A 17,112-nucleotide genomic window follows, 5' to 3' on the forward strand; every position below is an offset into this window, starting at 1 on the left:
GTCAGATGGGAAAGAGTGATGTGGGTTTGAATATACTCCATACTCTTTCCTCTGCCTCTCCCATCCCACTCTGGAAAATGATTTAAGCCGTGGCTACACTCGAACCTCCAAAGCGCTGCCGCGAGAGCGCTCCCGCGGCAGCGGTTTGAAGTGCAAGTGTGGTCACGCGCCAGCGCTGGGAGAGAGCTCTCCCAGTGCCGCAGGTACTCCACCTCCACAAGGGTACTGTTTACACTGGCGCTTTACAGCGCTGTAACTTGCTGCGCTCAGGGGGGTGTTTTTTCACACCCCTGAGCGAGAAAGTTGCATCGCTGTAAAGCGTCAGTGTAGCCATAGCCTTAGAATTACACCAGAGTTCAAGCAGAATCGGAATAGAAATTTTTTCAGACTCAGAAGAAATGCACTTTCCCATTGAAACAATAAGCATTTTGCTTAAATATTAAACACCATAGTTCTTCTGACTATTAACCCAGCAGAACAATGAAGATATGGTCACAAAAGAGCTTTGCTTTTCCCCTACTGCGGTCCCATCCGGACATTTATTTTTCTAAACAAAATCACTGTTGCCTCTAATGGTATAAAAAAGCCAAAAGATGGAAGTCATGCAACTAATTTAGTGACTTCAGTTAGGCAAGCCAATATGTGGCACGGGAATGGGCCTTTTGTATATAGTGTGCTTGCTCCTTGTTTGTTTCTTATTAGACTCACATTAGCTGTATATGGAAACTGATGCCCATTGGAGATGGGAGTGACTCAAAAACTGTAAGTTCAAAACACTGGTCAAACTTTGGGAGAGTTCAGAGATGGATCAGAGCTTTGTAGCTTGGGTCCAGCTCTACGGCATACATCTATATCTGTAGGTAAATGTGTACATGCCGCAAAGAACATTAAGAAGACCAAAAGTCAGGGATAGCAAGCTGGCTTTAAGGGCCACTTTCAATTTTATTCACCCTAAAACTTTACCTATGCTGTGTCCCATGTTAAAGCTCTCCCCACCCCTTATGTGCATTTACTTCCCCCTAATCTGGCTTCCCCTGTCTATTTGTTTTTTTTATATTGTCAGAGGCTATAGTGATCAGCTTGGGAAAGGAAATGCACTTGACCAGAGTCCCAGAAGGGCACAGCTTCACCATGGGATTCATTGTAGGCTAATGTTTAGATTGAACAAAATTGACCATGCCCATTAAAGCTGATTAGATACCGATTTACTATCTGTAGCACTAGGTCTTCTATATTGATCATGTGTCACAAAGGGCATCCCTTTTCAGCAATGTGTCTATCTCCAGCAGGCCCCTAGGAAACACCCCTCTCTCCTTAGAAACGTTTGAAATTGTGACTGAGGGAGCATACATTGTATGTGAATAAGGGCTTCTCACTGCCTGTGCTTGCAAATGGTTGCACTGAGCAGAATAGGTCCAGCCGCTGTGTGTGTCGTCTTTCCCCACAGCGAGGGTTTGCACAATCTTCAAATTCTAGGTCTCAGTAATTGGGCTCAGGATAATGCTTTTATTGAAAGTCACATGGGTTCCAGGTACTAATCTTCTCTTCCTTTAAAAATGACTAACATTCCTGAGAGAGCCATTAATTTCTTTCCAATGCTGTCTGATAAAGCATCACACATACAGTAGATGCTAGATAGCATCTTAACAGCGTTTTCTCCCCACTATTGTAGCAAATGAGAATACAAATAGAACACAACTTTTCCACATTTACAGCTTACAAATCACAGCATCTGGCAGCAGCAATTAAGATGGGTTTTAGGTTAATTTAAAGGGACATTCGCTAAAAATATGGCCAACATTTTTAAACGTGCGCTTAAAATTAATCACCTACGGGCCAATTTACATAAGTGCTGAGTACCCACAACTCCTGTTGTAGACCACATGATCTGTGGATGTTCAGCAGCTATGGAAAACAGGCCCTAAGTCATAGGCAACCTATGGCACGCGTGCCGAACTGATTTTCAGTGGCACTCACACTGCCCGGATCCTGGCCACCGGGGCTCTGCATTTTAATTTGATTTTAAATGAAGCTTCTTAAACACTTATTTACTTTACATACAACAATAGTTTAGTTATATATTATAGACTTATAGAAAGAGACCTTCTAAAAACGTTAAAATGTATTACTGGCACGCGAAACCTTAAATTAGAGTGAATAAATGAAGACTCGGCACACCACTTCTGAAAGGTTGCCGATCCCTGCCCTAAGTCTCTATTTAGGCACCTAAATAAGTGGCTGGATACAGGCACCTAACTTTAGAAAATCAAGTTTGAACGTTAGGTTTAATAAAACGATTGACCACATTTCCTAATCTGTGTCACTAATACTTGACAGATAATGGTTCTTAACCTCTTCCATAACAAGACTCTCCCACCGCTCCCTCCAGGACTTTCCTTCTCTCTAGCTGGGGACGCCCTCCCATTTAGCATGATGGTAAGGGCACAGTGGTTGCAAACCCCCTGATACCTATTTGCAAGCCTCAGGGTGGGAACCCATGCTTTAGATTATTAAAATGTAAGAATTATTAAAATTCTTTCCAGGTACATCTTGACACATATGCCATAGACAGGAAGGATGGTCCAGTGGTTAGGGCCCTAGTCTAACACCCAGGTTCAATTCAATGCTCCACCAGACATCCTGTGTGACCTTGGGGATAACTGAGGCACAGAAAGGCTAATAATAGTTCCTTACCTCACAGCTGCATTGTGAGGATAAATACAATAAAGATTCTGAAGTGTTCTGAGAAATGCAGGGAAACTTGCACTGCAAATGCTGCAGAAGACTAGTTAAATCCAAAGAAAAAATTGTCTACCTTCATAAGAGTATTTGAAAATATTGCTATTAATATTAGGTTTCCCCAAAACCTCATTATCACAATAACTAAAACTCGGACATCATCAACCAGATAGTGTCTCTTTAATTTCCTTCCCACTGACCATGTGTTTTATCTGTTAGAGTTATTAGGAAAACACTGAGTGATTAGGGAATTCTCTGTATGTTTGTTCTTGAACGATCCATCAATTTTTATCTAGCAAGTGCCCGATATTTAAATCAAACTTGTACCTGTTTAGTTGCTGCCCTTTGTCATAAGCTCGAAGAGGCGACTGTGCTAATTAACAAGAAGGGGACCAAAAGAGAATGTGGCAGCTGCTTCCAAAGTGACAACAGACACAAAAATAAAGTCCAAGCCAGTCTGGGAAGTGGTAGAAAATCCTTTCCATATAATGCAACTATATCCAAGACAATATTGAAAAATTCCATTGAGCATAATATTTTTGTCCCTTTTTCTTGATGGAGGAAACAGACAATCTATGTATTTTTAGGAACAACTCCCATAAACAAACTGATTTCAGTCTACCTACCCCAAGTCCCAGCAATGTGTAGGAGAAAAAGGACATGCATATTACAGTTCAGAATAAGACACTCGTTTCCCCCTTTTCATTTGATGCATGAACCATTATAGTAGTGTCATAGTGCAGCGCTGGTACAATATTCAAAAGCTAATCTGTCTCTGTCACATTCACCTAGAAAGCTGCTCAGGATATCAGGAAAGTTGACACTAGCTTTTGCTGCTTCTGCATGTAGGCCTTGATTACCATTTCCTTACAAAGGAGGTTTATTTATGAGACCCAAAATATGGAAAGGGGAGCAAAAACGGCATCAGACATGGGACAATGCATTTATGCACAGACAAAGTACGACTAGGGTGACCATATTTCCCTATGCTGAACATGGGCCACCAGGTAAAATTACTTGTATTCAAGTGAGTCCAATGGCAATCAATCAGAACTATGCAGTACAAACGTTCACATTAACATCAACTTGGCTGAGCCTGTTAAAAAGAAATACTGCATAGCTGGATTCTTTTAATTTACCTTCTTATCTTTAAATCTTTAGGGCTCACACTGGGAGGAATGGCACATACCCCTCTCCCCCCCACATACACACACATCAGGAAAGGTGAGACACACACACTCCAGTATACCTATCTCACACAGGAGGGGTGACTGATCGACCTGACCCTCTCTGCCGGGCACTCTCCGCCCTCCATGCCTGGCTGGGCACCCGGAACAGACCCATGTCTCCTGGTACCTGGCCCCCACCTTCCTGAGGCAACATATGGGGGGGCACACAGCATCACATGCCTCCCCTCCCCAGATTTCTGCCAGGGTTCACACCAGAATGTAGCCAGCAGCAGCCTTTTGTTACTGGGCGGGAGGAAGGGGCGGGAGCTGCTTCCAGCTGCAGGGGAGTGGGGTGGGAAGGGATGACCTGGCCTGTGTCTTTGCAGAGCTAATCTCTTCTTCTCCCCCACTCCTGTGGCTGGAAGCAGCTTGTTCCTTCCTGTTCACACAGTGTCGAAAGGCAGCTAACACCTCCAGGCTGCTGCTGGCCACCGACATAACCCAGCTGCCTCCTGTGCCCCGGCTACAGCGTGGGCAGGAAGGGCTTAAGCCCTTAGGATTCATTGTGCACCAGGGTCCAGGGAACCTGACTGCAGGGTAGGTTGGCCAGGAGTCTCCCAGAATCGGCCCAGTGACTATTAAAGGCCATACGGGAAATTATAATAGGCCAAAATCCAGTTGGTGGCGCAGCGGAGTTAAGGCGGATTCCCTGCATGCCCATGCATGTATACAAGGTGATGATGCCAGCCTGTTCTCCACTGAACGATGAAGCATGATCACATCCTGTAATTTCCCTCCGTTTTCAATGCATGAGTTGACTATCTGGTGCTAACCAAAGGCAAAGGTGGTAGCTTGTTGTAATGAAACCTGTATGATGGCAGATGATAAACTTCCAGCGTTGTTCTTCTCGAGGCTTCTCCTCCCCACTTGGACTTCCCCAACAATTCTCCTTCCCTCAGAAGGCTCAGTCCTGATGAGTGCTGAGCACTACCTATGAGGTGTGAGGCACCCTTAACTCCCACACATACAAAATCAGCTCCAGTGGGCCTGATTTTCCATGATGCTGAGCCCTCCAGTCAACAGGAGCTGTGGGTTTTCAGCACCTCTGAAAATCAAATCTCTTCCTCTCCTTATCATCATCTCTGTAAAACCTTTCTTCTTCTTTGTAGCTTTCAACGGTCTCTCTCTCTCTCTCCCTCTGTGAAGCATTTTGTATTACATTACATTGCCCATGCTTGGGAATTGAAGACTCACCATTATCGAATATGATGCCTGCTGTGAAGGAGAGCTCTGAGTCATGTTCTGCTTTGCAAGCATACAAGGCTCTGGCTTTCCGGCATGGTGAGCTGTGAAAATAGAGAAAGAGAATGTATTTGACATAAAAAAGAAAATCTCTATTAAAAATATAACACAATTTCCATGCCCACTCTCTTTGAGGAAGATGCCAAATGGAAGGGTGAAAAGGTTACCCAGGTCAGGGGAGAAAAAATTCAGAGTATTTCAGATAAAGTCAAGCTCTCTCAGAGATATCACTTCCACCAGAGTCCCATTTCACCATACTGGAAATTTCAGTATGAGCAAAACTGAAGCATTGAGGAACACGGCATGTACGGAGTTGCCCAACACACTGAGCAGCACTAAATCAGAGGTCACTGGAAGAGTTTCCTGTCCATTAAAGGGGAGAATTAAATAAGGCCAGAGTAAGTTGGGAATATGTTGTGAGTCACTGAAGAGAAATGTCTCTCTAAAACCCTAGTTCCTACTTGGGGCAGACAGGCAGGCATCATTAGTAGTCACTCATTGACACTATAAATCAGTCAGGGTGGTTTGTTTTTAACATTTACCCAAAAAATATTTTAGAGTTCATTTCTAGCTGTATCTGCAGCGTTCTAGTTCCTGGGAATGACTCTGCACTCACAGACGAGCACTTCCAAAACAGAACAATAAGTAACTTCTATTAATAATTTGTTGCCCTTTTTCAGAACCCACCACCTGAGGGTCTCAAAACCCTTCACAAACATTAAACTTCAAAATCTGCCTCTGTATTATCTCCACTTTGCAGTGGGGTAAACTGTAATGTAATGTAAAGTCCATTTATTCATGTCTGAATACTGGTGACCTCATAACAGAATTTTCAGAAGCATTCTTAATTCATGGCTAACTTTGCACCTCAGCAGATGACCTGCCACACACCGTCTATTGATCTCCTCACTGGTTGTTCCCTACTATGACGACCCGCTATCATTCCATCCATGATAGCTTTCTCAAGATTATTTCCATCTCTATGCCTGACGTGACCTAAGTACGTAAATTTATTTCCCGACAACAGGTCTGCTTTTCTCCAACAATATTTCATCTTCTTTGCCATCCAGGAGGTATGTAAAAATCTTCACCAGGATGGCATCTCAAAGGCATTAATTTTCCTCTTAGCAGCAGCAATTGTTTCTTGGGAGTCACATCCATAAGTTGCTATGGAAACAAATAAGCTTTTCACCAGTCGAACCTCCAGGGTAAACTGAGGCAGAAAGCATTCACATCCAAAAGTCAACCAGCAATTCACTGGTAAAGAGGGGAACAGAATGCAGGCATCTCTGGCTCTTGCTTCAATCAGCAGACCACAACATAAACTGAGATATCTCAGATTTCTAATCAGATGGGGAAGAGTTAGCTCATACTTCCACTTCTGTCTTAAGGTCAAACAAGACTGATCAGTAGGAACTAGGACAAACTAGGATTTATTGTGGTATTTTAAGCAGACGACTAGAGTATATTTTATGTAGCATATTTTGCAGTTTTGGAAATAAGGAAACTGGGATATCCCTCCCATTTCAGTGAGACAATCATGCAGGAAGCTGTATGCTGACTCTGCCTCAGATGGAAAACCCACCAGAAAAATGGAAGCCTCCTGCCTAAATTGGGAGCCCTAGAAGGCAGAACACTTGTAAAGTGGGTTTGGCTATATGTGTCAGCCTTGGAAACAGAATGTTTGTTACCTGTCCACTTCCTTACTGGGACTCACAGTCCAAGATATTTGGGCTGTGCCTCTGCTCATACAGATACCGGGGGCAGCATAGACTTATCAAGGAGGTGTCAAGATTTTGGCTCTCAAGCCAATCAAGTGCTTCCAAAACAATATGAAAACTCTGAACTGATATCAGTAGATTCAAACAACAATAATGCCTTGTTAAACTGAGTTCAGTACTCTTTTTAGGAGCATTACTTTAAATGCCTAGATCGCTTTGGCATTTAGACTTGAACTTCTTGTACCCCCTTCCCCCCAATCCCGAAGGGATTTATTTACATTGCCTGAACAGATCAGGGTGTATTCCTACCTCAGTTGATCATGGAAGCCACAAAGACCCAACCTGACTGCTCTTCTCTTTGGAAAGTTGATGCTCCGTGGCTTCCCTGACCTTGACAATGTTCTCGGTACATATAGTATAACCTGAAAGGCTAGGCTCTGTGGTCAGGAATTGGGGGGTCTGGATTGTGGAGGGAGGGTCCTTCATTTTCTTGAGCTTCCTTTTGCCACTGAAAGACTGAACCACTCCGAATAGAATCGACACTTGCCTTTTCATTATGTTTCATCACCCGTTGAAAATAGTTCCAGCTCCCTCAGAGGGAAAACTCAGGCAGGGTGCATAGTACCATGGGGGCCACAAGAGAGTGCTGTGTAAGCCAATCTGATAGTCTTCTAGGTCACTTCCCGCAAGATGCCTGATGATGAGGCTCTGACAAGTGTATCATCCAATAAATATGAGTCATTGTATTACTCCTGACTATTATCACGATCAATGCCTTTATGAACACTCTGGGAACACAGAACAGACTTAAGGGTAACGTTTCCTGTAGATAGTGGCAATTTCCATAGGTGAACTAAAGAAAACCAGTAACAGGGCCTGACTGGAATATGCAGATAAGCTTCATGGTGGCAATACCAGGCCGTTTCCTGGAGAGATTGCAGCAATAGCGGGAACTAGAGTCTCCACCTTCAATTTCATCTTCTCTGTCAACTTAATAATCTGCTTGAGATCTAACACAGCCTGGACTTCTCCAAATCTTTTTCTCATTATGGAGTAAAGTCCTGAGCACCTTTTTCCCCGAGAGAAAAGTTCTATTGCCCCGGTTCCACACTGTGTGAGGTTTCGTTCAGGACAGCTTGATGTTCCTCATCTTCTCTCAAGGTTGATTTCTAATGATAGATCCTATCTGTTTCTGTGTATGGTCTTTTGGGAAGAAATCCATCTTTTCAGGATTTACCACATCCTTTGCCAGGGATAACTGTACCCTATCATACTTTGGTTGATGAAGAGAGCATATTTGGGTTCTAGGACACTGTAGAATTCCAGGACTTGCTAAATGAACCTTTTCCCTTTGTCTCTTCCCCATGTTTCTGAAGGAAAATGACAAATTCTGTCCTAATTATAGATGTGGGGTATTTGTGTTTGGCCTTAGCTTGCTTGTACTCTCTCTTTCTGGCTGAATCTCAATGGTTACAAATATACCTAGCAGGGAAAATACGATGAATTAAGGCTGAGAATTCCCCAGGGGAGGAGCTCATGGAAGGAGATAAATGTCTGCAGCACTTTAGGCATTTTCTGCTATTGCTTTGTTTCTGAGGGAGAAGAGGAGGATGGTCATCCCCATCTGAGGATTGTTCTCTTTTCTTGCCTGGTCTTACCCCATGGGCTGTGTGGAGAAGAGTCTTAAGCATTCTTCATTATTCAATCTACATTTGGAGAGAATATGTAGAGAAACATCCAGTGTGTTGAAGAAGAATGATCCGCCCTTGTGTAATTGTCTATAAAGAAGTCTCAGCTGGTGTGGGATGATGCAGAGGCCCCAACAAGCCACCCTAACTGAGGGGAGCGAAAATCTGTTGACTGAGAATGACTGTGGCTCATTAGATGATCTCTTTGCAGATGGGTGCCTCTTGGACTTTGGCTTGCTCTCCCATGATGTAAAGGGGAGGAAACAACAGAGACAAAGGAGCTTGGCATTCAAGGAGCAAAGTCCCAGAAATTGTGGTCCCCTAAGAGGAGGGAGTATGAGATCCTGCTCACGGCTGCTCTCAAATCAGTTTTTGAAGCTGGGATTACAGATAGATAAAGTGGGAGGCCTGACCCACCACTTTGTTTGTATCTGAAGTGTGGAGGGGGAGTGGTAGGGCATGGCCAAACCCTGGAGGCTCATGGACAAGTCTGAATGGTCTCCACTGTTTTGTCTTATATTTCCCAGTGGAGCAGTTGTTTGTAGCAAGGGGAAGAAAGTGTGTTAACCTGACAGAAGTGATTGGAAAGTAAGATAAGTGGATAGTAAGAAACCCTGAAAAATGCATAGGCAACCACGTAAATATAATCTCTCTCCATCAGTACCATTCGGACATGACTTCTGATTTGTCATACAAGAGCTAATTGGAATCTATAATCTAAACGCGGAATATTTGGAAGTTCAGATGCAGCGAATCTAATTCCTCACAGGGCAAACAGACTTTCTTTGAAACAACAAATCTTTTACACGTGCATTTAAAAAAAAAATTAGGTCACTTTCCTTTGCAGGGGTTCGTTCATCAAAAAAAGAGCCTTTTCTGTTAGTACCATTTTCATTCAATATAAATAGGAAATCAAAACAAGCTCACTACCATCCCAAAGAACCCCTGGCTCCTTCCCCAAACAACAACAACAACAAATAAAGAGCAGTAAGAAGTAGGGTTTATTTGTCTCATGAAGGTTCATCATCATCTCTCCCACCACAACATTCTGAGGTTTGCTTTGGGATTTTGAGTTTTTTCAAGGCAAATCTTGGTTGAACCTGTCTATTTTCTCCAGCTTCTGACTTGAAACAATCAGTTGGCCCAAATTTGCTCAAATTGGGCATGGATTCACCCAGAAGTTTTGCAAGCCTCTTCAGTAAACCTGGTCAAATTCATAACAAAACCTCAGACTGGGAAAGTTTCATGGGGCTTTGTAATTTCATTGTAGGGTGACCAGACGTCCCGATTTTTAACTGTTTGTCCCGCGTCCTGACCGATCTCTGGTCGGGACACAGTTTGTCCCGATATTTCGCTCCGCCGGCATTTCCCCCCCCCCCCCCCTCCGCCGGCAGCACTTGGCTTTGGGGGGGGGGGGGGGGAGGAAGGGGCCGGTGTCCCGATGTTTTCTTCCTCTCATCTGGTCACCCTATTTCATTGACATGCTTTGGCACAGCTCCAAAGATGACATTTTTCCAAGTTTTCCCATCCAGTTCAATTGGCGGTCAAGGGTAGGGAGTGGCACTGTTAGACAAACACAAACTAAAGGGGTTACATCTCTACCATTCAGGAGCCACGTAGGACTCACTCAGCATGCAAAACTTTGTGGAGATCATAGAAATAAAACAAAGGTATTTTCTTGGCAACGGCCCTGAATTATTTAAGCTGTTGCTATTCTTGTGAAATAAGCCCCACCGCTTGGTCCCCTGTAGGCCTCCAACCACTTTTTTTGTCCTCACAGCACCTCAGTGCAAGTTGCTATTATCAGGACTGTGCCATTTCTGCTGCTGCTGTGCCCTTCAAGGAGATAAAAAGGCTTGGATCCTTCTGATCACTCATTTTTAATTTCTGCCTCCAAGCATGGCATAGGGCCAGGAAAGCACTCAGTGGAGTTTTCCCAATGTGCCCTTGTACAATTTATAGAATGAGGGAGTCGTCCTCTCAGAAGAGGGGCTACTTAGATGATATTACACCATTGTTAGGCCTTTGCAGGCTCCCATCAAAACAAATAACCTGCTGAATAGACAGGAGTTAAATGTGGCATTTGTAAGTCGTGGGTGAAGGTAGTTTTCAATTTTTTCAGGTAAGGAGCAGCACCCAGGTTCTGTCTTTCTCCCCGAGATGGACGAGACATCTCTCTTCCTGCTGCGCTGCAACATTTATGCACTAATGAATACTAATTAAAGGACGGGAAAAAAGCAAAGATAATTCCCGCTTAGGCTGTTCTTAAAGGAATTAATATGGCTTTTTATTGCATTTTTTATGATCCACTTGAAGAGAAGGGGCCTGTTCAGAGGGCAGCTTTCTGGAGGTCATATTGAAAATCATCCGAGGATGGTTATTGCCACCTCTGGGTTATGTACTGTAGCAGTGGAGTTGCCAGAGATGGGCTGGGGTGCTGCCTACTAATGAGTGTTAGATATTAAGGCATCAATGCTGCTCTACAATCCAGCACAGCAAAGCTGCTAGCAAGCCTGGTTAAACAAATCACCTTGAATAAACTAGTACAGGGACAGTAGGCAGGGAAAAGGGGATGTGGTACAGGTGACAGATCTGTAAGCCAAACTGACTGCTTCTAGCTCCCATACCAATCATAAGAGGACACAAATATATCAATGATGTTGCACCCAATTTCATTTCTTTTACACGGTGAATAGTCTTTGTATTCCCCCAACTCCCATAATACGATACATATTCAGTACAAAGGTTTATGTTGAAGAGAGCCACATTCCTGCTATACATTGCATGTTTCTTCAACGGAAGATAAACTAATCACGGCAGCCAGTTAGAATACTCCAAGTTCTCAGGGCTACAGGAGATGGCATATCGCAAAACAAAAATGCTCTAGCAAAAATGGGTATTTTGGCAGTTGAGACCATGCAGCGGTTTTCAGTACTTAGAGGCACCATGAGGCTAGGCACTTTAGAAATAACCTAGGTAGAGCATTATATAATACCATATTCTTCCACCTCAAAGGGTTAGATTTTCAAACTTTCCTTTAGAGGGTGTCCCCAACTTCCAGGAGCAACTTATTTCATGTGACATCTAACTACCTGAGATGCAGACACAGTAAGACAGATGTCTATATTACATAGTTTCATTCAGTAATTGGCACCCATAAAATTGCAGGTGTGAAAAAGGAAGATTGGGCTGGGGGGGAAAATCAAGGCCCATAGTATTTAACAATTCTTAGTTATGCCTTGCAACACTCCTGTGAGGTTAGTGCATTTCTTACCTGTTGTAGAGATGGTAAAATGAGGTTCAGGTAAGTTAAGAGACTTGGCAAAGGTCACACAGCAAGACAACCGTAGCAGTGGGAATAAGACTTAAGGGTCATGATTCCCAGTTGCCTGCTCTGATCACTGAGAAATTCTCCCAATGGTCTGCACCACTGTTGGGATGAGAGGAACACCTGATAGATAATTAAGTGTTGTTAGGTCATCTCAAACCGTTCCTCTTGGATCATGGGATGTTTGGAAGTTTCCTCTCTTGCTGCATGAAGGCAGCTGAACACCAATGAAGGCTGGTAACTAAAACAACAAGCTAGAGACCAAAGCTGGACTGCACTGGGGGAACTTGAACAAGACACATAGAAAAAAAAAAAGTAAATAAAAATATAATTGCAGCAGCAGCAACAGAAAACCAGAACAAACTCTGCAACAGACCTGATGGGGGATGAGTCGCTGGACGTAGAGGAGGTGGGCATAGGACTTGATGGCGCAGAGAACATGGGCCAGGACGGTGAAAGGGGTGATGTTGGGCTTGGATTCTGAGGGCTGCAAGACAGAATCAGATAACTTATCAACACACAACCATCACAAACAAACAAAACAGAGAAAGACATTCCAACGACATCCAAGGAGAGTAGGTGCCTGGGGAATATTCACAGCATGAAACAAAGCTACAAAATGGAACACTTGAGACCTTGGCAAATAGTTTCAAGGCCAGATCTGCATTTCTTTAGAAAAAAAGGGCTGGACCTTGCAATTAATCCCTGCTCTATTATTCTTTTGCTGGCAAGCTGGCTGCTTTGTTGTATGGAAGGACTACATTCTAGGTTACAGAGGTCATCTCACTGCACACAGCTGCTTTCTTTCCCCAGCTACTTACCTGCTTTGTTTTATTTCCCCCATTGTTGCCAGAATGTTGATCACATTTCTGGACATGAATGATGTCTGTAACCAGCCTTTCATTCCTCTTTTTATTTTGGTGGTCGTGGTGTGTAAGTATGAAAGGCTATTCTCTCGGCTGCAATCCACAGTGCCCGAAAACAATTTTCTGTTTATATTTTTAACTAAATGGGCCTTACACACAGGAAGACTAGAGGAGTTCATTATCTGAAGGATGGCAGGGAAGTTCTTCTATTCTAGTATCTGTCTGAAGAAAATTAATAAGGAAAAACCTCCAATAAATATGCCCCAAATCAGGTAACTTAGGTACCTACTACGAAAAAAGAAAGACCCTTCACTCCAATATTGACAAGCCCACAACAGAACACCTATTCCACATGCTCTCTGTGACTAACTCAGCTTGCTGACATGGACTCTTTCTCTGTTCTGAGAACGAACGAAAACCAATTTTTAAGTATAACTTATTTTGTGAAATCAGCAAAAGGCTATTGAGGAAAGCATCAATGCCCTATCTAATGGGATTTCTGCCAACGCAGGTAGAGGACCTATTATTCAAGTCGGCAGCTAAACACAACTGGTCTATAGCTGTCAAACTTATAAATGATCAGGAGCCTCTGTTGGGACTCCAGCATGAACCAATCTATCACGATGCAAATGGTTTGCGGGTGATGTAAATGGTTGATATGCATGTAATAGAGTCTGCTCATTATTTTTGCAGTGCTTGCTTTGATTTTTTTCCTCCTCTACTGTAACCTTTCCACTGCCTTTTTAATTGGCTTGTTTTAAACTTCACTCTTTTTCCTCCTCTGTATAAGAGTAATCAACTCAGCTAGCTCTGGAATTTATTAGATACCGATTCAGTACTTTTCCTTGAAGTATTAGCGTCATAACACAGAATAAAGTGGAACCACCTTAAGCAAATTCTGAGAGAGTGAAACTCTTCTTATAGAGAAGTGGAGTAAAACTTCCTTAACTGTTTCAGTGCCTTTCAGGGGATCTAGGTATAATTGTAACAACTGCACTAAAAGAATGTGCACCACTTGAAGTCTCAATCTTCTAGCCTTCCAGTGTGTTTGGTGTCTGAACCGTATTGTCTGTTTAATTTAGATTGTAATCCATGTTTTGTACAAAACTGAGCATGCTAACGGCCCTCAACAAGCAGTATATAAAAATGCCAAGTTGGGTTACTTTGTAAAGATTGGTTTTATGCTTCAGTCCCCAGTGAGGAATCAAATTCCTTGTTCCATTTGTCCTTGATACGCAGTGGGGGCTGCCAACTAGAGATCATGCAGCCACTGACCTATGGACAGCCACCAGTATTGTAGACAAATACAGTACTTAAAGGGAAGTGGAGTAGAGGATTCGATGCTAAAATAACATGGCTGATGAGTCTTAAGAGATTAAATTTGTGTTTGAGAAAATGGCAAAATGGATCGGTCTCTTATGTTAAGAGACTCCCAGAGGTTGTTACTAAGCCAGCTCCCCCCTACTTTGGGTTGCTATACCAAGGGGCACTGGATGAAGTTAGTAAGTTGTTCTGTTCTTTTGAGAATGGCCCAAAGAAGCTGGAAATCAATCCCTTTTAAGCAGTTAAGAATGGTGGTTTGGACAACAGAAAAGAGTATAGTCAGGTCCTTCTCAAATGCCAGGCCATGCGTATACCGCATTCTAGGAAACAGCATGGGCACATGAAACCTGTCTTCTGGCTCCTTCTAACCAAGGTTTCCTACCATTATTACATGAATCGCGTTAGGGGCAACATCTGTGTTTTTTAAACATCACAATAAAAAGGTTTTTTTTTTTTAAAAAGAACAAAGACAAGGAAAAATCTTCTGAAAACAATGACCTTATGCTAGACTCCAGCTCATGATTTCTGTTTCTTATCATAGGACTTGGACTGGCCCAAACTCTGGAATATTTTGTTAGAGTGAGAGAGAGAAGTCAATAGGATGGACAATATTCTTATTCAGTTTCAGGTTATGTTTCAAATGCCAACCTCCTATCACAAACAAATCAGCAGTTTCGGCGATAGGTTAAAGGATACTGTTGAGTAATTTTTGGTACCTTTTCTTTCCTTTGCTTGAATTACTCTTTTAATAGCTTGAAAAAATTTAACTCCCTGCAGATCATGCTCTTCCCCCACTTGTACAGCCCTCATTCCTCCCACCGGAGTTCATGGACAAGCCAGTATCCCCTGTCAACGTTCTGAGGTTCTTATGGTTTCTCACACTCTTAACTCTACATTCTAAAACCCTCAACATTCTAAAACAGTCTCTCCAAAACTCAAGTTCCCGCTAGTCTAAATGATGAGAGAATGTGATACAAATCAGGGTTTCCTGCATCCCCTTTTATTTGTACTTGAAATGAACATGGCTCCGTTTTCCTTGTGTCCAATTCCATGCAAATTTCATCTGTCCCACGTTGGCGTTATCACCATCGGGCGAGAGAAAAGTGTGTTAAAAGAGTTGGTGGATTCAGTCCACTTTCTGGTGAGAAAGTGGCTGCACTACAAAAATCATCATTACAGTCGGCACCAAGAGGACATTGTCTACCACGTTTTAAAAGAGGTCAAATTTTCAGCCTAAACTACTTGATGTCCATGCCCATTCAGGAGTAAACGCTTCCTTGCCTTATTCACACGAATAGCAGTCCCACTGCAGTCAATAGGAGCCAACAATCTCCTTACCTTTATTACTTAAGAAAGTCATATTTAGAGAGAGATAAGTACAGTAGCACATTAGAATTTCCTTAGGAATACTATATGAAAAAGAACCCATAGAATGATTTTATACAGGCTTCTATCAGAAATCCCTAACATAGTTCTTTGATAGATATCAGGTTTTAAAAAAAATTATTTGTTTTTATTTGATACTTAGCTAAAAATTGGTCATTCCTTTATAAAAATGACAAATTGTCTCCAGACCTTTGTTTATTAATCTATTTTAGCAAAACCTCTTAGGTTACTTGAATTTATTATTTATTGAATATATTCTACGTTTAAACAAAGGATGGCACTGCAAAAGGGACAATTAGCCCAGATCATGCAAATTAACCGTTTTTTGTTCTCTCTCTGGCAGGCATAGGATGCTAGCTATCTTGTGATGACATTATACCTTCTAGTAACGCATCAAGTTGTAGAGCACAGTAGCAGGCAAGTATGGCGTATTCAATGTGTGTATGGGCAAGCTTCTGCCCTTGAATGGAAAGAAAATGCTAGATCCATTCAAATATACATGAGTTGTTCTCTCAACTGTATGAGAGACTTGAGCTCTTCCACCCCCTTTGGTGTAATGAAGAGGAGCTTGTCTTTTGGAAGCTGAAGTTCATCAGTTCTGTTCCTCATGCTAACCCTATGCAATGCTAAGGAGTTACGGAACATTACAAGTCTCTTATAGTGTCACATTGTTATATGGTAAATACAATGGAAATTACATCATTATTTCATCTTTACAATAGTGGACAGGGTACATATGCTTTTAGACTTTCTACTACTACTCTACATTTACATGGCACCTTCCATGAGAGGCTCTCAAAGCACTGTATAAGGAGGATGTCATACTACTGATTGGTAAACTGAAGCTTAGAGAAGTGAATTGGCTCGCTCCAGTGAGTCAGTAGCAAATGTGGGAATAGAACACTTAACTTCCGGCCTCTGCTCTGCCTCCAACCACTTCACCTGGCTGTCTTGCTACCAGACATTCTGCAGTTTCAGAATAACTTCCAGGAAATCTTATATTCTACGAAAGGCATTTTATCTACCAGTGAGTCTTTAGTAGTTACAATACCCAGTGAAGAGAGTTCACTGCAGGACTTGGGATATTTAGGAATGTGTAATTAAAAGCATTTCCCTCTATATGGTGTATTGGACCTTTACACTGTTTTTGAGATTAAACTCATTTCGAAACAATGTAATTCTCATTAATCTTAAAGACAGCTGCGTCACCAGTATGTATTTCCACATTAGCCATTTAGTCCACTGCACTAATGACAATATAAAATATAATCAAGGTTCTCAGAAAAGAGAGTTATTTCTATTTCTATTTTTTTTTAACTTATAGTAAGAAGCACATCTTTCAAACTAACCGTTGTCTAGGAAGCTGTTACAGTAAGCCGTTTGGGCCAGGGACTGGCTTTACTGTGGGTCTTGGATGGCACAGAAAATACTGTCGGTGCCTATCAAACCGATCAATGAAAATAATAATTAATGAAGATATGCATTATATTAAATGGAAAAATGATCCCATTTCAATTGAGTTACACAACTCTCTTCAAGTGGAGTTGCATCAGCATTGATTTTGGTTCAAGTTGACCAAACTATTCTCTG

The 17,112-nt window shown here is 42.3% G+C and overlaps 1 protein-coding gene across 7 annotated transcripts in view; it reads right to left on the bottom strand.

Moving 5' to 3' along the window:
• The window catches only part of ARHGAP26 (Rho GTPase activating protein 26), a 597,030-nt gene that overhangs the window by 33,427 nt on the left and 546,491 nt on the right, over nucleotides 1-17,112 (bottom strand). For 4 of the 7 annotated variants that reach the window (XM_042850865.2, XM_065554977.1, XM_065554976.1 and 1 more), the window contains 2 exons: nucleotides 12,324-12,434; nucleotides 5,163-5,254 (listed from right to left, as the gene is read on the bottom strand). The exons of 2 other annotated variants lie outside the window; for them this stretch is intronic. In XM_042850865.2, the coding sequence (XP_042706799.1) occupies nucleotides 5,163-5,254; nucleotides 12,324-12,434 (203 nt within the window). The remainder of the gene's footprint in view (nucleotides 1-5,162; nucleotides 5,255-12,323; nucleotides 12,435-17,112) is intronic. One more of the 7 variants, XM_005302850.5, reaches the window with a different exon arrangement.

The sequence above is a fragment of the Chrysemys picta genome, chromosome 8 (genome assembly GCF_011386835.1).
Source record: "Chrysemys picta bellii isolate R12L10 chromosome 8, ASM1138683v2, whole genome shotgun sequence".
NCBI lineage: Eukaryota > Metazoa > Chordata > Testudines > Emydidae > Chrysemys > Chrysemys picta.